The sequence below is a fragment of the Tachypleus tridentatus genome, chromosome 13, assembly GCF_004210375.1.
Source record: "Tachypleus tridentatus isolate NWPU-2018 chromosome 13, ASM421037v1, whole genome shotgun sequence".
Taxonomy (NCBI): Eukaryota; Metazoa; Arthropoda; class Merostomata; order Xiphosura; family Limulidae; genus Tachypleus; species Tachypleus tridentatus.
This window is the reverse complement of record NC_134837.1, coordinates 219,673,080-219,700,850: the sequence shown is the minus strand read 5'-3', so window position 1 is coordinate 219,700,850 and position 27,771 is coordinate 219,673,080. Positions and strand designations below refer to the sequence as shown.

General features: G+C 33.8%; 1 protein-coding gene across 5 annotated transcripts in view; it reads right to left on the bottom strand.

The window, feature by feature from the left end:
• Positions 1–27,771, bottom strand: part of LOC143236717 (uncharacterized) — a 62,619-nt gene that overhangs the window by 12,232 nt on the left and 22,616 nt on the right. The window contains exons 1-8 of one of the 5 annotated variants that reach the window (XM_076475151.1): positions 21,041–21,196; positions 18,285–18,347; positions 16,133–16,352; positions 13,438–13,616; positions 7,956–8,149; positions 6,669–6,825; positions 4,830–4,865; positions 617–781 (exon numbers count right to left, since the gene is read on the bottom strand). In XM_076475151.1, the coding sequence (XP_076331266.1) occupies positions 617–781; positions 4,830–4,865; positions 6,669–6,825; positions 7,956–8,149; positions 13,438–13,616; positions 16,133–16,352; positions 18,285–18,347; positions 21,041–21,056 (1,030 nt within the window). In that variant the 5' untranslated portion in view covers positions 21,057–21,196. Of the gene's footprint in view, positions 1–616; positions 782–4,829; positions 4,866–6,668; positions 6,826–7,955; positions 8,150–13,437; positions 13,617–16,132; positions 16,353–17,378; positions 17,548–18,284; positions 18,348–21,040; positions 21,197–27,771 lie in introns of those variants that run through there. The other 4 variants (XM_076475154.1, XM_076475149.1, XM_076475153.1 and 1 more) reach the window with 4 other exon arrangements.

The window sequence follows — 27,771 nt, the reverse complement described above, 5'->3', positions numbered from 1 at the left end:
GCAACGGGATTCAAACCCTTGGATTACGAGTCGATTGCCTCAACCACCAGGCCATGCTGATCCAGAGACATAATTTAAATTTATTTAATTAATTATTAACTAGCTAGAAGAAAGAAGTAGAGATACATAATGGAGTGAAAATATTCATCTGATATATATTATCGTATTCAAATATCGACATTTAGAAACAACAACAATGCAGAAAATAAACTTGTTCACGATTACAGTTAACAGATATTCCTTTTTACCTTAAAAATCTAAATTATCTATTAACTCGTTTAAATTTACTAGCCTAATTACGAAAAGCCCATAAATAAAGTTATTAATTTGATGGAAAATGCTCCATTTCTTTTAACGAAACGTAATGGGAAAATCAGATACTAAAGTACAAAATATTTATTTTGTGAATTTCTTGTTGAGCTGTTGTCGTACTTATATATATGTATGTGGATACTGATTTGTATAATGGATATTTAATACAATAACACAAAACACTTTATGTCAGTCATAATTAAATATTAATACTATCTTCACTAATCTGCATAATATTTTGTTTAACTCTTAATGAATGACGCATCAACTTATATAACTGATTTTTGAAAATACAAGTACGCACCCATGAACTCGAACTCTGCAACACGAATGGAAAGATGAGTTTCATAAGTTTCCGAGATCCTTGGTCGTATTAACCATATGCAGTCATAAGGTTGAAGCTCAATGCCGCTCGACATATTCATCATGGTTATAGCTCCGCCCTTGTCATCAACGGTCCCGCCACAGTCTGGTGGAAAAATGATATACTGACATTTATACACTGACATTATATATAATAATATACTGACAATTTTATAATCACACCAGTAACTTTTGTTGTTGGTGGTGGTGGTTAGATTCGTAACCAATACAATAACATTTATCCCCTAGTTTCGTAACCAGTCCAGTAAATTGTAGTGAACTCTGTGTAATATAATTTGGAGAAAGGTTCCTCTCTGGCGGGTTATGCCAGTAAAGTGCCATTTTGTCAGAAGTATAAGTGTTGGAAGAATGTCTCATAACTGTTGTGTATTTCGTTGTTTCAACATCTTCATAGAAAAGAGAGATACACGTTTGTCTCTTTTCATTCATAAATGTTAATAACCTTGCGTTGAGTTTAAGCATTTTAAAATTCAAATTATTCATAGTCTGTATACGTATTAGTAAATTACTAATGGTTTAATTACTGGTATAAATTAATGACTGAGTGTAAGATATAGGTTTAATTAGTAAAGTTCAGAAACAGCAGAATTACTGTAATGATTCCATGAGGCCAGGGAAACTGGTAGGACACATAAAAAACGTAAATCCAGAACACACAGAGAAAACCCACGAGTACTTCAAACGCCTGAATGAACAAAAATCAAACAGCGAAGAGAAGTCGCTTGATGCGATGTTCAAAACACAAACTAGTATGAATGAACGTGGGCGTCAAGCTAGTTATGAACTCAGTTTTTTTTTGTTAAGAAGTCTCAATCGCACACCGATAGCAAAGAGTTGCTACTAAACCAGCCTTTGAGGTATACCTTTGAACAATACAAGACAACAAAATGGCTGACCGGGAACTTGCCACCTTACCCCTCAACAATGACACTGTTCGCTGCCGCATCGATGAAATTGCAGGCGACGTCAAGACACAATTGACCGCGATCCTCCAGACAATTAAATTTTTACTGGCTATCGACGAAACAACCGTCCAAGACAGTGAGCCATTCTACTGGCCTATGCTAGGTTCCAGCACAACTCAAAATTATATTTTGTGAGTCGTTAACAACCACTACCACATTTCAAGATATCTATAGTCAAGAAGAATCTAACTAACAATGAGATTCAGATTACCAACCTTGCGTCCACTGTTGCAGATGGTGCTCCAGCAATGATGGGACAACATAAGAGAGTACTTAAACTTCTGAAAGATGATAAACCTGATATGATGATTGTCCACTGTATCATGTAGGATGGGAATGACTTGGAAGAGCCTGAGATCGGTAAAGGAGGAATGCATGCGATGAAAAACACTGGCCTAACTAATTTTTCACGACTACGTGCTTGAAGTACTTCTATAAAGTATAAACCAGATTATTTTCTGAGAAATGTCTGGACGTTTAAAAAAAAGAACTAATAGTAAATCATATGTGAAGATTGTACTTTAACACTCCTACGAAAAGTGGGGCCTATTAGGCCCTTCTAATAGGCCCCACTTTTCGTAGGAGTGTTAATAATTGTTTCCATGGGATTGGGAATGCAAGCTGAGTTGGATATTAACAGAGAAAACACTAGATGTATAAGACATCGTGGTGCTGTGCCTGATGACGTTAAGTTTGCTTCAAAAGTCCCCCCCCATTGGCTCAACAGACTTATAACTCTAAGAAATGGGTTTTGGCACACGTGCTGGATATAGTTTTGAGCTTAACAGCAAACAAACATTTGTCTTTCTAATTATTGGTTTGATAGGGAACTAGAAGACACCTGTTGTTTGTACTTTTGATGGTAAAACAGACAGTAATGTTTTAAGTCGAATTGTTAGAACATATTTAAACTTTCTTGATGAAGTACATTTCAGTATCAGGAGTTTTACACGTGATGGGGCTTCAGGAATTATTTCCATTCTAAAAAACTTGACTTGTAAACCTAGAAATTCTGTAAATGTACTGAAGGGTCATTTATTCATCTTCAAAAAGAGTAATGAATTAGGTCTCAGGCATATATAGTGGGCTAAGCAGAAAATTAATGTTTCTCTTGCTTACCAGACATTCATCACCTGATGCTGTTGGTTCTTTTAGTCGTGATGTCAAACCTCTTTATCTTAAAACATCTTTACTAACTGATATTGACTTGTCAATAAGTTTATCTATTTTATTCTGACGTTATAAAGTGAGATATTGACTGCACAATTGACTTTGATAAATTTAGCATTAAGTACCCAATGTTGTTTTTTTCTTTTGATGACAACAGTTAATTAAGACCATTTACATCAATAACTTTTAACTTTTCTAATTCAAAATTTTTATATTATTTAGCTTGACGTGGTTTTTCGTTTGCAAATCACGTAGTTTCTTGTCTCACAAATGAAGCGGACATTGAATTAAATATTTTAAATTTCACAGTCATCAAAACTTCGTCTCCCTCGATAACACAAGCAAGTTTGAAAACTTTCGGTTTTGTTGTTTTTTGTCGGTTTTCAGCAATGTAAACCAAAAGCGGCACGTTATCTCAAGGCATTACGTGTGACTGGTGTATAATACACAGGATGGTGGTTGTTTCTTAACACTGGTTTCGTTTGAATTTCATACAAAGCTATACGAACGCCACCTACGCTACCGTCCCTAATTTAGCAGTGAAAGACAAGAGAGAAAGCAACTATGCATCACCACCCACCGCCAACTCTTGAGCTACTCTTAAAACTAGCACGTTTCCTGTCTCCACTTGTCACTTGTTCACCATTGCAAGTACTCGTATCGTTTTTGTTTGAGACCTTGAAACTGGGCCTACATATACATCTGTATTTATTTAGTTACAAATTAACAATGTTTGGTGTAAATCCTAGTAAATCGAACTGTAAAGTGTGTAGATTTGTCTCGTACGCAGTTTATGTAATTATTCTTGTATAGAGACGATACCTGCGGTGAGATGGCAGCAGCGTAGACATAGACAACGTATCTACTGTGAACTAATAAAAATAGTAGGTGTGCGAAAAGAGTAGGTGCGCCATCAAGAGGGAAATCAAAGCGTCAATGCGGGAGAGGGGGTACAATTATGACTGTAGGAACATATTAATTTTATCTGACGGTAAAATTTTAAAAATGAATAAGCTTTAAAAGGAACAAATATTAGTGTTATTAAGTAATACAACAACTAATATTGTACAGTTTATTTGTCAAACCAAGCACTGACAGAAGCATTTTTACGATGTTGTCAGAAAATTCTACATTTAACTTAAAAACATTCTGATAAACATTTTATAAAACTGTAGCCACCATAAAAATCATATCTGATTTCTATAAGTGGATAGCAACTTGTGTTATTCAATGAGTTTTTTTACACCAGAACAATTTAGGAAAGTACATTTGAAAACCGTGAAGACAAATAATATTTTCATTAAATTTATTGATGTGCAACTTAAAGAGAATGTTATTCATTTTGCTGTTGATTTATCTAAAATTTTAATATTAAAAGTAACTTGGGATCTTCTACATCCTTTCTACTTGGACAAAAATGTTACTTCTGTACAAATGACTGGGTCAGAAGGTAATAATAGAAACACAATAAATAAGAAAAAAGTAAAATAAAAAATATATTAGCTGAGATGCCATATACGTAAAATAAGAGATTAGTCTTAAAATGATGTGTGTTTGTATTTTTTCTTATATCAAAGCCATAACGGGTTACCTACTGTATCCACCAAGGGTAATCAACCCCTGATTTTTGCATTGTAATGCCGAAGACTTATTGTTGTCCCAGCAAAGTACACGTTCATGAAGTCCATTATTTAGACTTATTCATAAGAGTAGGATTAAATTACTGACTTTTCTTTCCAATAGTTCTGTGAAGTCAGTTAATCAGATTAAAACTAACTCCCATCAGCAGCTCGAGAGAAGCCATGCATTTACTGTTACAAATAAATATTGAATAAGCTATCTTCGTTACGTAGCTTCATGAGGAACGTAATCTGTTTTAAATGTCAAAAGTGGAGATATAATACAAGATCTCAGAAGAGTGAGGAGGAGATTATTTAATAGTAAAATACCAAGACAAGGATAATGAGATTATGTAATATTTCAGATGGCGCTACTTACCCGTTGATGGTTGGGTCAGCCAGTCTTTGTGAGGTGCTGTAAATATGTAATAAACAGAAAGATGTTAAACAATTCATGTTCTAGCAGGCGTAAGACAATGCAGTATGTTGGCGAATAAAACTGAAGAAAGGGAGATAAAAAAGATCATAAAAACTAAATATACAGAAACAAACAAAACTACAGGGTGTTAGGAACACATTGAACTATTGAAACAGATTAGAGAGAAAATTGAGAAGGGAAGTTCATTGTTTGAATATAAAGAACGAAAAAAATATTAGAAAAAGATAAATAAAAAATGAGGTAAATAAAAATGTCATAACATAGGTGAAAATAAAAAAGGAGAGACGAATAACTACAACGAGTCGAAATTTAATACAAATTAATAGATACAGTAACAGGAAACAAAATATAAACAAATAAAGAAAACAGTCACGTTAAATCATGAACTAATCTTGTAGCGAAGAAGAAAATAAAAGTAGTTTGAATAACAATTATATGAATATGTCTCGTTGTTTTGGACGAAACGTTGTACAGAAATAATTCTATTATCCCACAAATATCTCTTTCAAAAGTTACTATTGTTCGTAAGTAAAGTGGGAATCTCTTGAAAAGCAAGGTTAACCTGATGACCTAAGAAAGTCAAAACGTTGTTCTGTACTTTATTTTAATTAAAATTTTAATGCCCATACCACCAGTCTTGTAATACATTTTTACTTAGAGAGAGTCTCGTCATCATGATATTTTTTTACAAAGTTCTCAGTGTCCTATTTATTTCTTAGCCAATCAGCTACTTCCACTGTTACTCTTCTCTAACACTGCTTTTAGTTTTGTCAGGAAAGAAATGGTTCAAATAAAAATCAAGACAAAGAACCCTTTACCAGTACAAGTAGACTTGAAACATCATCGAAGAAAGTAAAAAAAAAGCTTATGTGTTTCGATGACACATAAAACAAGTGAATATCTTAAACGTTGTTGTTTAACTGAATGTGAATCAATAATAATTTCATCTGTCAAGCATTTTTCCTCTAGATAAAAGATAAAACCAATTGATTAGAGTCATCAAAGATGTGAGTTTAGTTTTAAAATGAGATATAAATATATATATGTAGAAACAGCTGGTTTGGATTGAGAAATTTTTATGTAGAGGTTTGTTTGTTTGTTTTGAATTTCGCGCAAAGCTACTCGAGTGCTGTCTGCACTAGCCGTCCCTAATTTAGCAGCTAGTCATTACCACCCACTGCTCACTCTTGGACTGCTATTTTACCAACGAATAGTGGGATTGACCGTCACATTATAACGCCCCCACGGTTGAAAGGGCGAGTACGATTGGCGCGACGGGGATGCGAATACGCGACCCTCAGATTACGAATCGTACGCCTTAACACGCTTGGCCATGTCGGGCCCAAAATTTCTTTTCATAACGTTTTTAACTTTGCCTGGGCCTAAATAACTGTTGTTGTTTTGAATTAAGCACAAAGCTACACAATGGGCCATCTGTGCTCTGCCCACCATGGGTATCAAAACCCGGTTTTAGCGTTTTATGTAGAGGAGCGAACAAAGTTTCGACCTTCTTCGTTCATCGTCAGGTTCGTTGTTCGCTCCTCTACATAAAAATTTTCTCACCCATACCAGCCGTTTTTACATATATATTTTTCTCTACAAGTGAGTTTTCTCATCATCACTGATTAAACATAAATATAATGTTTATTCTAACAATTCTCGATACTTTATAACATAGGTGTGATAATATTACAGATTTGTCACAGTTTCTCATATAATTATTCCTGGGTGTATATATGTTTACGGCTGATAATTATTTCTGGATGTTTTTATACTTACGGCTAATAAAAGTGTATTTAGCACGAAATCCAGGCCTGGGATGTCCATCGCTAGCTTGGAACTTCAAAGTTAAGATAGGCCCTGAAGACATGATGATTGGTGGTCTGAAAATGTTACCCCTGTACACATTGATCCGAGTGCTGTCGCTGTCATATACCTATGAGAAACGTTAGCAGTTTATTAAGGGTTCCATTTTTCAATTAATATATATATATATTGAAAAAGTTTTTTTATAATTAATCTCTTATATAATTATTCGCTAACTAAAGAACACAACCGAGGATGGTAGGTGTGTAGAACACTCTTTACTAGTTTACATGGCTTCTAATTCCAGTCTCGTTTGTTTGTTAACGTAAGTAATAATGGCATTTTTAAAATGATGCAGAATTCAGGCTGTTGGTAAGTTTGAAATTTCTTTAATTAGAATTCAACTTCATAGTGAATGATACAGTTTAAGCTTTAAATAACTCTACATTGTTTAAATTATCTTTCAAGGTCCAGAAGACTCTGCATAATGTCTGACCATATGCGTTCAAACTGCGTTAGTTTTGTTTTGTTTTTTTTCAACCTTTTGTTTGTGCGACTTCCTATGGAAGGACTGCTATACTACATGACAGTAGTAACTCCAGTTTAGTGTGCACAAACAAATATAATCCATGTCAAACAACAACAATAATAAAATATTTGTAATATTAATTGAATAATTAGTTTATCGTTAAGAACAAAGTTTCACGGAGTTCCACCACAAACATCGAATCCTAAGTTTTATGGAAACATTGACTGAAGGTTACGGTAATGAGAAAAATTTTCTTCCCACGTAATCTGAAAGTTTGACCTAGTCTGTTAGAACGTAAAACAAACACACATGTATGTACTTCTTGGTGGAAAAATAATATTTCGCCACTTATATATTATCGTGCCTGAGTAATAGATAGACTTGGTATACACAACGAGTACAAGTCTATCGCTACTTATTTTCAAGTAACAATAATGTATATCAGCTCTCTCCACTACTTATATTCCAGACACAGTAATATATATTTAATGTCCCCTTTAGTTATACTCGGAACAAATAAGACCTATAGACTCCATCCATTACTTATACTTGGAACACAATAATGTATTTCAACTCCAGCAATTATTGATACTTGGAGCACAATATTGTATGTTAACTTCATCCATTATACTCTGGACAAATAACACCTATGAACACCATTATTTACTTATACTTGGGAAACAATAATGTATATCAACTTCATCCTTTACTTATACTCGGGACATACTCACCTCAATGTAGGACCAGTAAGAGAGCTGGAAATCAGTAAATATCAACTGTATATATCCTTTATTCTCGATGTTTCTAATAACGTACTCGGCACTGTAATCCCTGGGGTAGTCAACAGGGAAGTGAGGAGACTCAAAAAAACCTGTGATATTTGACTGGTAAAAGTCGTGATGGCCTTTCAAAATGTACAGGTTTTCTATTAGGAGTAAAATTATAATTAAAAGAATAAATAAATTTAATCACCATAGGCTCATAATGTATTACAAAGAATTTTCAGGAACTACCTGTTATGTTAGTTCATTTAATAAAATATATTGAGTGTAGTATTTCTTAGTAAATCACTTTTGAAAGTTTTACGTCTTTCATATAACGTAGCATATGAAACACTTCCTTATTAAGAGAAAGTTCTATATGTACTCGTAACTAAAGATTCTCTTTTTCTACAATACAATAGAGGTTTTGGTATAAACAAGATACTTATAAACCCAATATAAACCAGTATAACCAGTATAAACAAGATACTTATAAACCCAGTATAAACAAGATACTTATTGACCCACGGTATCAATAAACAACTTTCTTTGTTGCAGAAGATTCCGAGATTATGAGGATTACATGTGATTTTATATAGATGAAGGTCTTGGGGTCAAAACATAAACATTTATTATAATTATTTTGCTTTTGTTTAAATCTCTAGAAGTAAAATAATAATAGTGAATAGGCTAAATAATTATCAATTTATTTTGTTTTCTTGCAAAAATATTCCTTAATGTAAAAATAATTTCCCAGTAAAAAAAGAATTCCTTGCTACGCTAAAATTTGTAATTACAGCTTAAGTAAGAAGGCGACAAAAACGTACGTAACGTGAATGAAGCAAAATAATTTCATTTATTACTGACTAGCATAAAATACCCACGCTTTGCTGTGGGACGCTAAAGTCCCCTTATGGTTCACAGGGATCTCAGTGTACCAGTCAAGCGTCTCTATCATATTAATTACTTCTATAGTTACCCCAATGCAACAATTCAGTAATTTATTTGTCTTTTGCCATTTCCCGAACTGAACTCAATTCAACTGATTTTAAAAGCAAATAGCTATAAGTTAGCTTATCAGATTCATTTTATTTTCTTCTTGTGTTTTCGTGTGAATTATATTCATTCTCCGAATTATCCAATATTCTTCATTAATATTTTTTCTTCCTGTTATTTGTTGTCATTTCTCAAACTTTGTCCAATTCATGTATTGTTTGTGCAGCAAGTGAGAACTATATTTTAAAAAATTACAATTTTATATGGAAATTGAGGAAGCAGAATTGTGAGTTTAAGGGCTATTAGGCACAACTATAGAGCAAAAAAATTGAAAATTTTTTGTGAGTCAAATCTATAAAATAATATACCGGTCCACACCCTTGGAATTCCCTTTGTATGCATACAAAGTTTTAGGTCTCTTGGTTCTATCCTCTTCGAGCTATGGTGATCATGCAGACACAACACACCTAGATGTGCATGATTAGTATTATAGATTTACCAAGAAATAAATAAAAAGAGAACGACTCGAACTAATGTCTAAGAATACAATTTATAAAACTTTGCTTAACAGTTTGGACTTTTTTAATAGTTGGTAATATATTAAGCCTTTATTAAAGCATAAATAATTGGTGGGCTAGGTAAATGAAAGGAAACCGTCTATATTACATTCAATCAGTGCTGTCTCTTCCCCAAAACAGGATCAGGACATTCAATATTATTAAAATTAGTATATTTTCCAGTAAGATTACCGTTGGTTAAGAAAAGAAACACTATGATCAAACCAGTCTCTTTATCAAAATATTTTGCTTCAGCAATGCTACCTACATTTTAGGGCATACTGGTGGACCAAATGGCCATTAGGATGTATGTAAAGAAGGCTTAATGAACCTACGTATGAAAGTTATTCAAATGATATTTGTGAAAGTCTCCACTGATATTAAAACTTGACATAAACCATATAGATAATATGAAGAACAAATATTTCACCTGTACAGCTTTAAAACATGTTTTATTGAATACGAAGGACTGCAGTCTAGTAATATTACTAACAATGAAGTACAATTTCCTTTCTGTTACACATACTTAAGAATTATCTTTTTTTTCACTTCATTAATATATGAAAATATGAATCCTCTACATTTAGGTATGACAATCACGAGTTCCTTCTCAAATAAAGTTTGTTTATTTATTTGTAGTTAAGTACAAAGCTACAAAATGGGCGACCTTTGCTCTACCTACCACAGGTATCGAAACCCACTTTCTACTATTGTAAGTCCACAGACATACTACTCTACCACTGGTGACCTTTTGAGTAAAAAGTCTGTGTGTGTGTTTTCTTATAGCAAAGCCACATTGGGCTATCTGCCGAGTACGACGAGGGGAATCGAACCCATGATTTTATTGTTGTAAATCCGAACACTTACCGCTGTATCAGGTGATAGTAAAGAGTGTAAAACGGAAGTTCTCAGAAACTTTAGTAATCTCATAGTTTCATTTGATTTGTAATTTTCACCTTTTTTTTTGCTGTTCTATTGTTTTTCATGTTTTAAATTTATTGTTTTGAAAACAAGAGAAAATATAAAAATAAAAAATTAGAAAACCTAAAAACAAACTAATATTAAATAAATGTTAAAATCATCTTTAATTACAGACGTTTCGAAATTGCTTTAGATTCCATCGTTAGTATTAAGATTTCAAAATGTTAGCTGACAATATTCTAGCTACAAAGAACAATGTTAGCTACCGAGCAAATAGTTTTCACATTCCATCGGAAGGGGCCCGGCATGGCCAGGTGGTTAAAGAACGCGACTTGTAATCTGAGGGTCACGGGTTTGAATCCCCGTGACACCAAACACGCTCGCCCTTTCAGCCGTGAGGGTGTTATAATGTTAAGGTCAGTCCCACTATTCGTTGGTAAAAGAGTAGTCCTAGAGTTGGCGGTGGGTGGTGATGACTAGCTGCTTTTTCTCTAGTCTTACACTGCTAAATTAGAGACAGTTAGCACAGATAGCCCTAGTGTAGCTTTGTGTGAAATTCAAAACCAAAAATTCGATCGGAAATTTGAAAAAGGATTTAATCGGTAACAGTATAATAGACTGTTTGATAAAATATGCGGCATACTCATGATTAAAAAATAATATTGTTCAGAGGAAACATTATTAAGAAATTCTTAAATATAATTATAAACAATGCAACTTTAAAATAATAATTATCAAATAAAAACACTGAGAATCTAGAATTGATTAGATTAATGGTAACACGGGGAGTTATTATTTAGTTGGTGTTTTCTTAAAGAAAAGCACATCGAGCTATCTGCCGAGTCGAGTTGAACCTCTGATTTTCACAGTGTAAATCCGTAGACTTACGGCTGTACTAGCAGGAGACATCAAATAAAAACAATGAGAATCTGGAATTGATTACATTAGTGACAACAAGGGGGAGTTACTGTTATTCCTTAGTGTTGGTTGATCATTGAAAACGTAGAGACTTTTTTAAATAAAGAGGTTCTGGTGCCGAGAATTTTAAAGTTTACTGGAAATATGAAGTAGTTGTTATTCTTACTGTGCAACTGCACAGAAAACTCAAGTGGATTAATTAGCTTATATCCGCTTGTATCTGATAATTCCATTTGCTGGTACGCACATATTTGCTGATGACGTGTAATGTTACCAATATAGATAGTTTTACAGCTACTCCTTGTTTGTTTGTTTGTTTGTTTTTGAATTTCGCACAAAGCTACTCGAGAGCTATCTGTGCTAGCCGTCCCTAATTTAGCAGTGTAAGACTAGAGGGAAAGCTACTCGAGGGCTATCTGTGCTAGCCGTCCCTAATTTAGCAATGTAAGACTAGAGGGAAGGCAGCTAGTCATCACCACCCACCGCCCACTCTTGGGCTACTCTTTTACCAACGAATAGTGGGATTGACCGTCACATTATAACGCCCCCACGGCTGAAAGGGCGAGCATGTTTGGCGCGACGGGGATGCGAACCCGCGACCCTTAGATTACGAGTCGCACGCCTTAATACGCTTGGTCATGCCGGGCAAAACAGTTACTCCAAGTGCATTTATATACAACCCACGAGCACACAGGAATAGGTGGAGTGCCTTTAGATACAAATGTGTTTTAAATTCTAAATGTTTGTGGGTAATATCTTGTGATCAGTCTTGAATTTGGGATTTGGGTTTAAAATGTTGCTAATAAAAGAAGTAATAAGAAGTATTGGGTATTCTGTGGTATTGTTTGTCTTTTAATTAAGTTCTATCATATTTGTTAAAATATTGGTGTGACATAGAGTACTACATTAATGTGATAACCATTCCTTCGTAATGTGTTATGAAGTTTTGAAATTTATTATTGAAGACAGAAGTAATCAGAACAGTCTGATTAGATAACATTAACAACTTTTTTAGAAAAAAACGACAATTTTGTATACACGATTCTAATAATCAGACCGTTGTCTCACTCAAAATTACAATGAAATACAAATAACTTACTACAGAGGATTAAAATAAGTATAGTATCTGTGAGTCTGAAAAACATTCTAATAAACCCAACATGTTTCAAGTATATCAATGTTTCATCCTCAGGAATGTAATGCTTTGCAGAAAAAAAAAATGACCCTTATTTATACAATTATCATATGACCAGTTTCCACATTAAAGAATTTCACTTCGTCTGCTGACACCATCTCCATCAGTTCAACCTACCTTAGTTCATAATTTAAGTTTACTTTTTATATATTTAATTATTTATTTTTGGAAAAGATTAAAGATGATAAACTTCGTTGAGTAATATTGTGTTGGAAGATAAAGACGCGTCCCAGAAAACTATTTGAAAAAGTGATACTTGAATATGAAAGCCGAGAAATAAAAGTTGTTGAATGTTAACGTAGACACTTTATCACAGAGTTTCCTGGAATTTCCGTGACAAAAAATAATAGAGTTTACACAATTGACTTCGGTTCATGGTTTCGTCTTTATAACACTTTGAAAACATGTAGGATTATTAAGCCTCCTGTTTTGTAATTTCTCCAGTTGATAAAACTACTTGTTTCGTAAATTTCTATTAGTAATTGTCTCGAGACGTTCTACATTAATATTTTCAATATCTATTAATATTTCAACAACGGCCCGACATGACCAGTTGGTTAGGGCGTTTGACTCATGATCTGAGAGTCGCGGGTTTGAATCCCTGTCACACTAAACATGCTCGCCCCCGTTGGAGCGTTATAAATTCACGGTCAATCCCACTATTTGTTGGTAAAAGAGTAACCCCAGAGTTGGTGGTGAGTGATGATAAAAAATGCCTTCCTTCTAGCTTTAAACTGCTAAATTAGGGACGACTAGCGCAAATAACCTTCGTGTAGCTTTGCGCAAAATTCAAAACACAAACATCTGCACAGTATATTACTTCCAATTTAGCTATTATATGTTTTTATCAAAAACAGCTACTCACTGACTGCCTTGAAATGCACAGCGAAACTGTCTGTGTAGGGGAAACCATGTAGGAACTCCATGGTGATTAGCTTGGTCTTTGATTCATACTGCACAGTTGAGGACTGATTACTTGTGGTACCACAAAACTCCTGACCGAATTTAGTGTAGGCTGGCTCTTTAATCAACACATAATCACACCTGTAACGCAAGATAAAGTAATGTTGGTACATCTTTCATTTTCTATTAATCAAGTCTTAATTGCGTATGTGACTTTTAAGGATACAAGTCAAAATAAAACTTTAGAAACCATAACTAACCGACCAAACAAAGCAAACATAGTAAATGATCCAGTAGCAGAACGTGTATACATTACCATATGTTCCGCAATTTTATGTATTTTGCAAAATATTTTTGCTGTACTTAACCGCTTGTAGCATATAATATTCGTGTATCCATTCAAAGCGTGAAATGTTATATGTGCAAACTGATATAAATAAACATGATAAGGAATTTTACAATTTATTGGTTTACTATGTAACTTTGGATTTGTTAATATTGGATGTAGTAACTCCTTTCTTGAAGTCCCCTGATAGGACGGAAGTAACACTAAACTCTTGGGTTCGACCTCTTCTCGGTGGACACAGCAAACAGCCCAACATGGCTTTGCTCTAAAACACACACACACGCAAGAAAAATTTATATGAATGTTTCTGTCCTAATAACATCTATCAAAAGGTATTTTTATTAACTAAGTGCATCTTACCAGTTGTTGGTGATATCAAACTTACATTTTGCAAACTTTCTCCACGTCGTTTAAAACTACGTTAGTTTAGTATCTAAACACTGTATTCCACCTATACAAAATAATTACGTAAGCATCTTTTCCAAAGGATAATTTGGGATATTTTTGTAATAAGTGTTGTCTCGTATACGTAGATTATACTACTTTGAAATTATCGCAAAAAACAAAACAAAAACGTAATATGTTTCTTTTCACATTATTGCGCGTCTGGATATGAATAAACTATTGCCTGTGTTTAATCTGGATTTTTTCAGTACCTTAGTATATAAAGTTACGCGCATGACCACACATACTTGGAGTTAAAATCGCTTTAAATCATGATGTCCCCATATGGTAAAAATCATATATTATATTATCAATGTGTGCCATTTCTAACAAATACTGTTTTACAAAACACCTTGCTTCAAAGACCTATTTATCAAGTAGAAAACTGTAAAAAGTTTATGACATCTACAACCTGTCTTGTGAACTTGTTCTATATTTCATTCTGATGCTCTTTCAATACATTCATCAGATCTGATGATGTAAAGGCAAGTGTACAAAAATGCTGTCTAAACACAAACTACTAGGCAGGTTTCCCATGTTAACAACCCCTTACAAATCTGCTAAAAAATTGATATTGACTACATTCAAATTAGTTACGTAAGAAAGGTTTTTTTTATTTTAATGGCTTATATTTATGACGCGCCCAGGTGTTCCAAATCAGATACTTTATTATAAAATTTTAAAATCGTTTGGATGTAAGGGAAAGTGGGGAAAGATGGTTCTCTTTGGTAAAATGGGCAATCAAGCATATCATCGGTATGGAATGCAGTCATTTATAGTGAATTATATGTAACTATTTTAACGTGTCACCGTACATGGACATATTAGCGGATGGGCGCAAATTTATTTATTTATTTTTTTGTTTTCATTGTTTTATTAACTTTATTATAATGTAAGTACTGTAAAGTTTTATGGTGTATATTTCAAGGAATTTTACTTTGTTAATTTAAAAAAAAAAAGCAGAATTACAGACAGCCGAATGTACCGCAAAGGTAGCACAATTCAGGTTCACTGGTACTTTATAAAGTGTAGTGTCTTATCCTCTTCTGATGTCTGCATTCTTTAACGTTATTATATTTGATAATAAGCAACTTTAGCTTCACGAATGGCTTTCCCGAGTTCTATAGGGAATATTTAAGTGATTAGGAAACTTATTCAAATTCAATTGCTAAATACAGCATTTATTTAATATTGCAATTATTATAAAGGGGTCATTTTACCATATTTTGGGTGGGTCTATTTTATCCACTCGTACATGTTACACGACTCTCAAACACAAGTTGTTGCAGTTTAATATAGACATTGTTTTGTGATATTACATAAAATACTGTTGACTAATATCTTACTTTTTATATTAAATAGCTGTATAAATATACCCATGACAAATATATATTTGGTAATAAAACAGTTAATGGGTTTTTTAATCTAAGCATAATATGAAATACCTTCATTAACATCAAGACAAAGTAAACAACTTTAAGTTGTTATGCTTAGAATATTTTTTCAGTTTGTTATCATAACATCGTTTGTGGTACTAATGTACACACCTCCCAGTAGCTCAGCGGTGTGTCTGAAAACTTACAACGCTAAAAACCAGGTTTCGATACCCGTGGTGGGCAGAGTACAAACAGCCCATTGAGTAGTTTTGTGCTTAATTCAAAACAACAACAACTAATGTACATGTACCTCCACCTCTCTTTATGTGTTAGGGAACAGAAAAGAACACGCACTGCGTTAATTTCTTATTTTCGAATGTAATGAAGTTTATATCAGAATCAAACATGAGACAAAACAGTTAATATGTGAATATCTAACTGTTAGCATTAAAACATATTTTTATACAAAATAAATAGTTAACCTGTTTTACCTGCATGACTCAACAGAACTACACTTTGGAATGTTCTCGCTGAGTTTCGTGACAACAATATGGCATGATGGGCCTGTAACTAGTTCCACACTGCACCGCTGTAGGGCAGAATGAGCCAGTTTTTTACCAGAGACCTGGCTGCTTGCATTTCCTCCTTCAATGATTCCTGTCTTTCCGACGTCAATAAAATACTTTTTTCCATCCAGTGAGCTACAGAAGTCTAAATGTACAAAATTTTTATAATAAAGCACTTTGAAAAACACTATATAGGTAATAATCACATTTATTCTAGGAGTTACATATCCGTTTAACTTCAAAACATATATATATATGTCTTCACAAACTCGCCAGTCGCTCAGCGGTACGTCTGCAAGCTTACGACATCAAAATAATTCAAACTAAAAATCGGATTAGCTTATAATAACTTTAAAATATATTTAACCAGTCGAGTAATTCACTAAGCACCACTCACAATAGAAGACAATTTACTTCTGGATTTTATCCCAAAGAGTGATCAAACTAAATACATTGCTTTTGGCTTTGAACCCAAAATTACTTACACCTGTACATATGAGATGGATTTTTATCACAGAGAATCTAATGTTATTGTTTCTACACGTTTTTTTTTAAAAAGTTCAAATACTACAAGCGTTAGACACAAGATAGACACAAGTTAGACATATATGATCCCACCTGAATGGTACCACAGAAAGACAAAGTATATTAATAAATAAACCTCGCGCCTGGACATTCTTATTCAGGTCATTGTAACAGTTTTATTAAACAGAAAATTTAAATCGCTGAAGACAAAAGTGTGAAAAATAAGTTTCTTTGCAGTCCTCTTTATAGATAAACCAAGACAGAAAAGAACATATTTGCATTAATATTAATTGAAAAGGTATCAGAAAAAGTAGAAGCCAAGAAAAGTCTTGTATTGTGAAAATCCTTTTGATGTGTTCATTAAAATCACTGGTGGGCGGGCTTAGCGAGTTGTGAACCCATTATAAAAGTATTAAATCAGAACATATGAAATTATTAATGTAACCTACTATTAATTTCTTCAGAGTACATAAACACCTGAAAAACGGAATTTAAATAACTTGATAATTGTTTTAACCTTTAATAATTTCACTGTTTCCTATTTGTTTGTTTTTGAATTTCGCGCAAAGCTACATGAGGACTATTTGCCCGTTTTTAATTTTGCGGTATAAGACTAGAGGGAAGGCAGCTAGTTATGACCACTCACCGCCAACTCTTGGGCTACTCTTTTGCCGACGAATAGTGGGATTGATCGTCACATTATAACGCCCCCACGGCTGAAAAGGCAAGCATGTTTGATCCGACGGGGATTCGAACCCGCGACCCTCGGATTATGAGTCAAACGCCTTAACCTACCTGGCGATGTCGGGCCCACTCTTTCGTGACGCGGGTATAGTACATGTGATAAAAAAAGGTATATTTATCATATCACTATCAGTAAGCGTAACATATAAACACAAAATTTGAAATTATTATATTTTTCAATAAAACACAAAAACACCAAAGATAAACTGTACATAATTTCATAAATGGAGAATCGTTTCTCCTCTCTGAAATTTTTACAGAGATCAAACAAGTTGTTTTGTTTAAAATATAACTGACTATAAAAATACTAAAGATTTTTCAAATGTTTTATTAGCTTTCGAAATAATTATTTTAACACCTCCCCCCGCTAGTACAGCGGTAAGTCTACGGATTTATAACGTTAAAAATAGGGGTTCGATTCCCCTCGGTGGGTTCGGCAGATAGCCCGATGTGGCTTTGCTATAAGAAAAATACAAACACACTCTTAATAACTGTTCGACACTGTTTGTTAACACAAGTAGCCTAACAGAAAAGAAAGTGAAAAAGGTACCTTTATCAAGACAAAGCGTCAAAGCATACAAGTTAATATGCTTTTTATGGATTAGTTGGAATTATCCCTGTATGCTTGACCGAATAATGTAATTTCTTTTCGATTTTACGCTCATGGAGAAAGTGCACTTACTAATCACTGCGAGATATTTACTCACTAGGCGAAAAATAGTAATACTGCACTCTTACGCAAATTTCATTACCTTCTGATAGAAAAATGACAATTATTAATAATGCTAAATTGTTAAACAAAACCCACCTCCATCTGGCAGAGAGTTACTTCCAGTTGCTACGAATACCAGTAGTGAAAATGTCTTCAGAACTAAAATTTACAGAAACTTGTTTATTTGTGGTTCAAAATCAATGAATGCATTAAAAAAGTCAGTAAATTAATTACATTTTTGCTGTTTTTCATTTTTCTCTTAACTAAAATATATATATTTCTCAATGTTCTGATAAAATTAAATGTAATTAATATATTTGAGAAAAGTACAGTTTAATTAAATAGATTATTTTATAACTACAAGTTGAAAATACAGCAACAGTTTTATTTTCCTCTGGTAACATAAATGCTGCACATTTTCTGAGTTTCTATAGTACAGAAGAGTATCTATCTAACATACACAGAGATGCTCTATATATTCCATTACTCTAACTACTCTTTGACTGCTATTTTCTGCTTTATCCCAGCGTAACGGATAAGTGTTGTTATTCAAGATTTAGGTTTAAAGCAAAACATTAAGCCTGTAATTGAAAAGAAAAAAAAGCAGAAAATCTCCTATTTGTTTGTTCACTGTTGTGTGCCAGACTACGAATCTATTGATCCAGTATTCGTTTCCCGTTTCTGGAAAAAAATGTACTTCGCAATTTGTGGTCGAGGGTGTGTTATAATGACAGTCCGAGAGTTGGTGGAGGGTCCTATTGACTAAATCCTTTCCCTCGTATCTATCATTTCAAAATCCGAAACAACTAGATAAATCTTGAGCAGTTGGAACGAATATTATAAAAGAAACAAACCTGACAACATTAACAGTCACGAGTCAAACGTGGTTCAGTTGATAGCTCCGTATATCGAGATGGTGAGTGCCAAATAAAGGCCAAGATAAAATCTCACTATCGCATCAGACTAGAGTAGGTGGGTGCTGTTGACCAGCCTCCCACCATCTAGAGACTAGTCTCTGAGCTCAAAATTATTAAGGATTGTGTAGTTTTGCTCAAACATTCTAAAAACTTAACTTACGAAAACACTAGATATTTTATTACTCTCTCATCAGATATTCCATATAAAACCTTTGATAAATCGATAAAATACTTTACAATTATTCATATGTGTTTTAGGTAAAAGTTATTTCCACCTGGTTGAATTATGATAAAGTGGGTGAAACATACATTTCTTTCAGTTACGTAAAGTTCACATGCGTTTTTCATCTCACACAAAATACATCTGTAAATGAGAAACTGACCAACAATATACAAATGATTGAAGAATGACGACTAGGAACATCTGACTTACACTCCACCTAGTGGCTTACCACGTTAAGCCAAGACTAAAACCTGTTTTAGAAAAAAAAGTTAACCAATAGTGATTTAATTATTTCTCGAATTAAACTTTAGAGATGCGAGAATTTTCATAAGTTTCGTGACATATAGTTTAGATTACTAGGCTGTATCAAGTTAAATTAGAAAAAACGTATTTAGGACACACCATTTTAATTAGTACAAATTATTCCACGTTGGCACATATTCAAAATTATATATATTATAATGATGCATCAAACAATCTTAGGAAACATGTACACTGTATTAAGATACTGCAAAACGTAGAACCTCTCATGCACAAATATTTTTTATTAGGGTATGTTAGATTTTCCAACGATATTTTGAATAATTTAATCTCTCGCACCTAGAGAAGAACCAAACACTAAACAATTGGGAATAGTTATTGATATATTTCTTCTGAAACCGAAACCTAAACAACATTCAAAATCCTTCATAAATAAAAACAGTACAGTACTACTTAAAATTTCAAAATAGCTGATGTGTTCAGAGGGTTCTAAGAATTTGAAAAACCAGAAGAGTTCGAAATGTTTGGACGTAAAGCTAGAAACTCAAAGTTTTTTTTGCACTGTCACCCCCAACAGCAACATTCGGAACCAGAAACTCTCTTATACATGTATTTGTTACTCATCTCGTCAGAAATGATATAGACGAGGCACTTCGTTCTCCTTTAATTTCATTTTTTTTTTCACAAAATTAAAGCATAACCTTACATTTCCCAGACAGATAAGAACATGGGGCTAAGACAAAAGTATTCAAAAGCCGTCGTATGCACATGTAGATATAATACAATTTGTATTCGTAATCAAATATTCTGTATAAGCTTGCACGAAATGTATATAGAAAAATGAAGAATACACCACGAGACACCAAACATTAATCAACTGTGTCAAACTCTTAATACTAAAAATATTTTTTTGGATTACGTGGTTAATATAAATTAAGTGAATAAAAATCTTTCCTTTTAAAGACTTGACAATTGACTATTAAATTAATACATAGCGCAAAAACGAAATGAACAACACCAAAGTTAACGATTTCTAGACATTTCTTCTACAAGATAGGGAACTAAATTAGATTATGTGCACCCCTCCTTCATTGTATTTCTTTACAAGCATGCTGTTGTCGTTAGTTGTATAATTATGTACAGGATGCAGGAGACATTTCACTGTAACTTTACCAGTTTGAGTAATAAAACTAGCTTTCGTGTTTAAATAATGAAAGCCACCATTTTCTCTGAAAACTATAAACCTGTTTACTTTCCTTTTTAACTATTCTAAGGAAAAGTGAAGTTTGTAATTTCAGAAAGATTATCCAGTTTTGTCAGAATTTGCTATTTTAGCTGTTAACGATCGATATTTTGCATTAGATGGGACAATCGGTATAGTTTTCATTATGAGAGGTATACAATAAGCTGAACTCCTGAAACACAACCGAAAAGGCTTAATAAAAACTTACCTGACCACAGCTCCATCACCAGTGAGTTATGACGGTTGTGAGAAGTTGAACAAACCTAGATTACAGTTTATGTCCTTGAAAGTTTCGATTATCACTAAGACCGGAGCATATCGTTAGTGGACTTGCTTGTATGGAAGCTACGCAACGTGTGTTGAGTTACAAGGCAAAAGCAAGCCTTATAAACGTGATAATCTTATTTCAGTGAATACAAGTACTGAGCAAGCAGAAAGGGGTTTTGTCATGTGACTCATAATAGGATTAAATACCGTAAATATTACACACAGGTTATCTGCTTTCACGTGTCTTGACAGGTGTTCATTTGAGGGCTCTAAGTATGGGGAAACTACGGGAAAAAAAATCTGTCTTTTTTATTTTAGATAAGTGTTTCTTATATTGTTTCTAATGTAAAAAAGTCTACTTAAATATTAGCCTACACTTCGAGAAAATGCAGCTTCAGTGTTATATTGAAAATGGTACATATATCATATTCGATGTTTAGGAAACATTGCTTGTTGTCTTTTATATTAAATGTAGTGCATATATTACAATTAAAAGAAATTCTACATATATATATATCACATTTCATATGAAAAACAAAATGCTGCTGCATTTTCATTTGTTTTCTTTTTGAGAAACGCAGAATAAAAATTTCATAAATCAACTTCAAGTTGCTCTTTAAAAAAATAAAAAGAGGGGAAGACATCGAAGCGTTTTATAAATTTGATTGTTTGTTCTTTTTTCTTAAACACAAAGATACATAATGGGCTGTTTTTGCTCTGTCCATCGTACATATCGAAACCCGATTTCAACGGTTTAAACCTTCAGACTTACTGTTGAGCCACTGATGGACCATTTCATAAGTTCAGAGCTGAACGTTCTCTTTTGAACGGTAGTTTGTTGACTAGTTTGTACACTAGCATGCTCCCCTGCTGATGCAGCGGTAAGTCTACGGATTTACAACGCTAAAATCAGGCGTTCGATTCCCTTCGGTGGACTCAGCAGATGACCGGATGTGGCTCTGCTATAAGAAGACACACACTAGCATGCATTATAATTATATATTCCTTTTTTTTCATAATTAAAAGATTGCGTTTTGAATCCTTCTATTACAAGTTAAACGATCAAAGTAATGTATATCTCCGATGGAAAATTATGTAAATTTAACACTGTCTTAAAGGTTTAAGGTAAATTTGGCTTCGTTTACTCGTGCATTTTTCACACGCTGTTTAGAACGTGTTTGACGGAAACACGTGTGAGCTACAACGTGCTCAGCAGCTTAATCTTTCAAAAACACTTCTCGCGCTTTCTAACGAGAGCTCTCAAAATCACGCGCTGTATCAGTGTCTAGCAAGAATAATGATTTTATGAATAAATTAAAGTAAGTAAGAGATGAAATTCCCAGATTTAACGTGATAGTCACTTCACCTGAGAAAATGTTTGAATTAGATACAGAAATTTTATTCGAGAAACTCAAGAATCCATCACGTCAACTTCCAAAATGCAGCTTGCATTCAGATAAACTAAACACAGCACATAATGAAACTGATACAATACAGACCTTAACATCTTCCAAGCAATGCCCTAATAACATTAACCAAAACGAAAGAAATGCTTTAAACAGTTTTAAGTCGAATAACAATATCACAGTAAAGCCAGCACACAAGGGTGGAGCCATTGTTATCCTTGACAAAAATGACTATCACGGAAGCTAAATGGCAACTAGAGGATATTAATTTCTGTAAAAAAAACTCTCACATGATCCTACAATTCAGAAAACCATAACTAATAAACCTAAAGAACTCTTCAAAGACAATAAAATAGACAAAGAAATATTTCCGTATTTAATACCCAGACAAGCTTCTCCAGGTAAATTTTATCTCTTATCCGAAATACACAAACCAAACAATTCTGGTCGACCCATAATTTATAATATAAATAAGACTACTAAAAACCGTCCGCTTTTCTTGACCAACACATAAACTGTATTCCCTGTACCCTCCCTCTCTTACATAAAGAATACTTCCCACTTTCTTAAACATCATAGAAGACATTAACACTGACAGACAGTTACCACAAAATAGTCTTCTCTGCAGGATGGACGTTTCTTCTCTTTACACCAACATCCCACCTGATGAAGGGCTAGAAACTCTAAAGTCCGCATTACACATCTCTAACCCATCAGAATTTCAAACAATAACCGATCTTGCCAGCCTAGTTGTAACTCTGAACAACTTCGAATTTAATAACGAGCACTACATTCAAGTTAACGGTACTGCAATGGGTACAAAGATGGCTCCCATTTATGTTTTACAACTCGGCCATGTAAAACCCCATATATGGAAACGTTACATAGACGACATATTTTTCATTTGGACAGCTGATCTTGAATCATTTAAAGAATTTATCACACTTGCAAACTCCTTTCACAAAACAATCAAGTTTACTTGCGATTATTCGTCTACACAGATTAACTTCTTTGACGTCACAGTTTTTCTAAAAAACGGAACTTTACAAACTGACTTTTACAAAAACTCTACAGACAGACCGCAGTATCTTCATTATAAAAGCTGTCACCCCTTTCACATTAAACAAAACATTACTTACAATCAAGCTCTTAGAATAAACAATATATGCTCTGATGAAACAGACTACAGAAAACACACTAAGGATCTAAAACAAACCATGTTACAGAGAAGGTATAAAGATACCCAAATCGATAAACAAATTGAGAAGGCTAACAACTTTCAGCTGAAAAATATCCTAAATAAGAATAATACTAGGCTTTCAGATAGAATTCCTCTTGTTATTACCTATCAGTTTAAACTCAGAAATATTTCACAAATTCTGAAAAAAAAAAACATTTCATCTAATACAGCTTGACAGTCGTCTTAAGCAGATATTTCCTGAAGTTTTCATTTTCTCCTTCCCAAAAAGCAGAACTTTAAAAGATATCTTTGTTCACACAAAAATAAATTACATCCCATCCCAAAATGGTTGTTGTCCATGCAATAAAGCCCGTCGTCAAACCTGCAAGTTCATATAAAACCACTGACTCATTTTCCGACAAGCACATTCAAAGAAATTTTAAAATACCTAAAGAAATCACTTGTGAAACAAAAAACACCATTTATCTTATACAGTGTAAAAAAATCAATTATCAGTATATAGGACGTAAGCAACTCACAGAGACCGTATTAACACTCATTACGATGTTACTCTCACTGGTATTGAAACAGGTTTCAAAACTAAAGCAGACAGAGAAATAAAAGAAGCATATTGGATTGTTAATGTAACTATTGTTCAACCTTTATGAATTAATCTAGATCCCAGGAATCAGTGATCTCTGGTCATTAGTTTCATCTCTGTCAGAAATATAACTTTATTCTTTACCTACTTTTTCATGAAATAATATTTTTTTCCCGTTTTTAAATTGATTTGTATGCTATATCTTTCTCAATCATTTTCCAGGGCCAGTGATGTCGAGAAAACCCACTTGAAGAGAAAAAAATGCAAAAACGGCTCGTTTGGGTTGAGAAAATATTCTACGTAGAAGAGCGAACAACGTTTCGACCTTCTTCGGTCATCGTCAGGTTCACAAAGAAGAAAAGAGGTAACTGACCGGAAGCTGACCACATTTTTGGAAGGGGTTGTGTAACTGAGTGTCGGATTGTAGAGGGCGGTGTTAGATGTTTGAATATATAATTTTATATTATATATTTTATTATATTTAATATAGGTATAAAGGCGTTCCTTTATATTGGTTTATTTTTGGTTTAAGTTGTTGTATAAGATTGTTGGACAATCTGGTTTATGAGGTTTGGGGATGCCGTATATCCATTACGACCAATAATGTACACATATGGATCGTTTAATTACAATCTTGGTAAATACATAGCATGGGCATTCTCCAAATATGTTACATCAGCCAGCTCATTCATCAAAGATTCTTTTAATTTCAAGTCTAATCTAAATCAACTTAATCATAAAGCCTTAATGGCCAGTTTCGATGTTATATCCCTCTTTACAGAAGTTCCAACCACTGAAGCCTGCAAGATAGCCTTAGAACTCTATATCCAAGACCCGAACCCAACTATAGACATTCCCAGCAACCACTTAGCAACCCTCATAGAATTCACCACGATAAAGACAAACTTCATGTTCAACAACCACAACTATATACAAACAAATGGCCTAAGCATGGGCAACCCAGTATCACCAGTTCTAGCCAATAGTTTTATGACACAAGTTGAAACACAAGCAATTAACACAGCATTACATCCACCACTATACTGGTACAGATGTGTAGATGGACACGGTTGCATAATTCAGACCAACAGAACACATACTTAATTTGTTCAATCACATCAACTCTATACATCCCAACATTAACTTCACATGTGAACAGGAAGAAAGCAATCAAATATTATTTCTTAACCTCAAAATTACAAGAACCGACACACAATTCAAAACATAAATCCACCGAAAAATAACCCATAGTGGACTATACATTCCTTGGGACTCAGCACATGAAACAAAACAAAAACTTAACATACTAAGAAACCAAATAAACACAGCCATAAAACTATGCTCACCAGATAAAATTAACGATGAATTAGACAAAATAAAACAATACTTCATCAACATCAATAAGTTTCCTCCACAAACCGTAGAAAACATTATACGCACACACCTTAGAGAGAAAGCAAAATCAACCAACAAAAGTAAATATATCTCACGAATCAAAAAATCACGAAACCATATACTGCTACATACCATATATTCCCGACATCAGCAGACAAATAACCAACATTTGGCAAAAACTGGTAACAAAATATGACATTCCAGTTAATACTAAATTTATTCAAAAACCAGGCACAAAACTAAGGTCTATACTATGTAAAAACTACACTGACAAACACCACGCCAACATTATTTATAAAATACAATGTGATAACTACCACGACTTCTATATTGGAGAAACAAGGAGAAAAATGGAAACCAGATTCAAAGAACATAAAAAGTCACCTTCACACGTTTTCTAATACTGCAAGTCAAATAAACACAACATAACCATAGAAAACACTCAAATACTAAATAAAGAAACAAACATAAACAAACGCAAAATTAAAGAAGCCTTATTTATACAACAACTTAAACCCAAAATAAACCAATATAAAGGAACGCCTTTATACCTATATTAAATATAATAAAATAAATGATATAAAATTATATCAAACATCTAACACTGCCCTCTACATTCCGACACTCAGTTACACAACCCCTTCCTAACATGTGGTCAGCTTCCGGTCAGTTACCTCTTTCCTTTTTTGTGAACCTGACGATAACTGAAGTAGGTCGAAACGTTGTTCGCTCTTCTACGTAAAATATTTTCTAACCCAAACGAGCCGTTTTTGCATATATAATTCTCCAGGGCCCTTCACTAGTCTAGCGGTAAGTCTACGGATTTACAACACATGAATTCAGGGTTAAATTCCCCTCTGTGGGCTCAGGAGATCGCCCGATGTGGCTTTGTTATAAGAAAAAAACACATACACTCTCCAGGTACTTTTTTCACTTAAACACCTAAGCACAGTTTATAAAAACACACACATATTTTATCCATTCTAAAATTAAAATACCACCAACATCTTTACATGTATATTATCGCCATTGGCTACATAACACCGGAAATGAGACGCTTACAATACTACACAGAGAAATAGACAGTTCTCGGAAAGTTCTATGACCTCTATGACGTTACTGAACTAAATCTTTATATATCACTTGTTCAATTACACTGGGCATTCCCAGATTGCTCCTGAAGAAGAAAGCTCCACCTTTCGAAAGCGCTCAGGTTGTAAGGGTTTCTATTTCAGTTTTATCTAGATTTTTTGGACCTACGTGTTTTTAGCACATTATGAAAATATTTGAATGTTGTAGGATATGGGTTGTTTGAAACCTTAAACAAAGCATATGTAGCAAATCACTGAAAGCAGCTTAAACTAAATAATTTGTGTATAATAATCAAACATTAATCACACAAGTCTTTCTGGAAACTGGATTGTCCTTTATTTCACAGTCTATCTCAGTAAAAATAATGATGTGATAAATTAATGGGTATTTGTATATCAGTTAAATGATAATCGCTTTCAAACAAAAGCTTTAAGTTCTAAATAAACATCTCCAGTCATCCACTCAAAACCTAAATACCTATTATCATAAAGAAATACTTTAACAGTGCTGTCATCCTGATAATCTGGATATTTGAGTTGTTTAATACAAATAATTTAAAATGGGCAGATAATAAAGATGAACTTATGACCATACGAGGTCTGTTCAAAAAATACGCGGCAGGGGAATCCGCTTGGTGTCGCTAGGTTTGCACAGATCAGCTGATTACGATGCCATTTCCCGATTGCAGATATCTTCATTTGTGTATTAGCTACGCGGTTTTAAGTGAAGTGCAATTTTTTCGTTTGGCGGATTTCAGAATGAATGACCTGAAGGAGCAACGACTTGCTGTGAAATTTTGTGTTAAACTTGAAAAATCTGCGACTGAAACTTTTGCTATGCTTAACACGGCTTACGGTGATGTTGCTATGAAGCGTACGGCATGTTTCAAGTGGCATGAACGTTTTAAGGATGGTCGACAGTCCATTGAAGATGATGAGCGTCCTGGACGTCCTTCCACGTCAACTGACGACCCACACGTCGACAAAATCAACACCCTG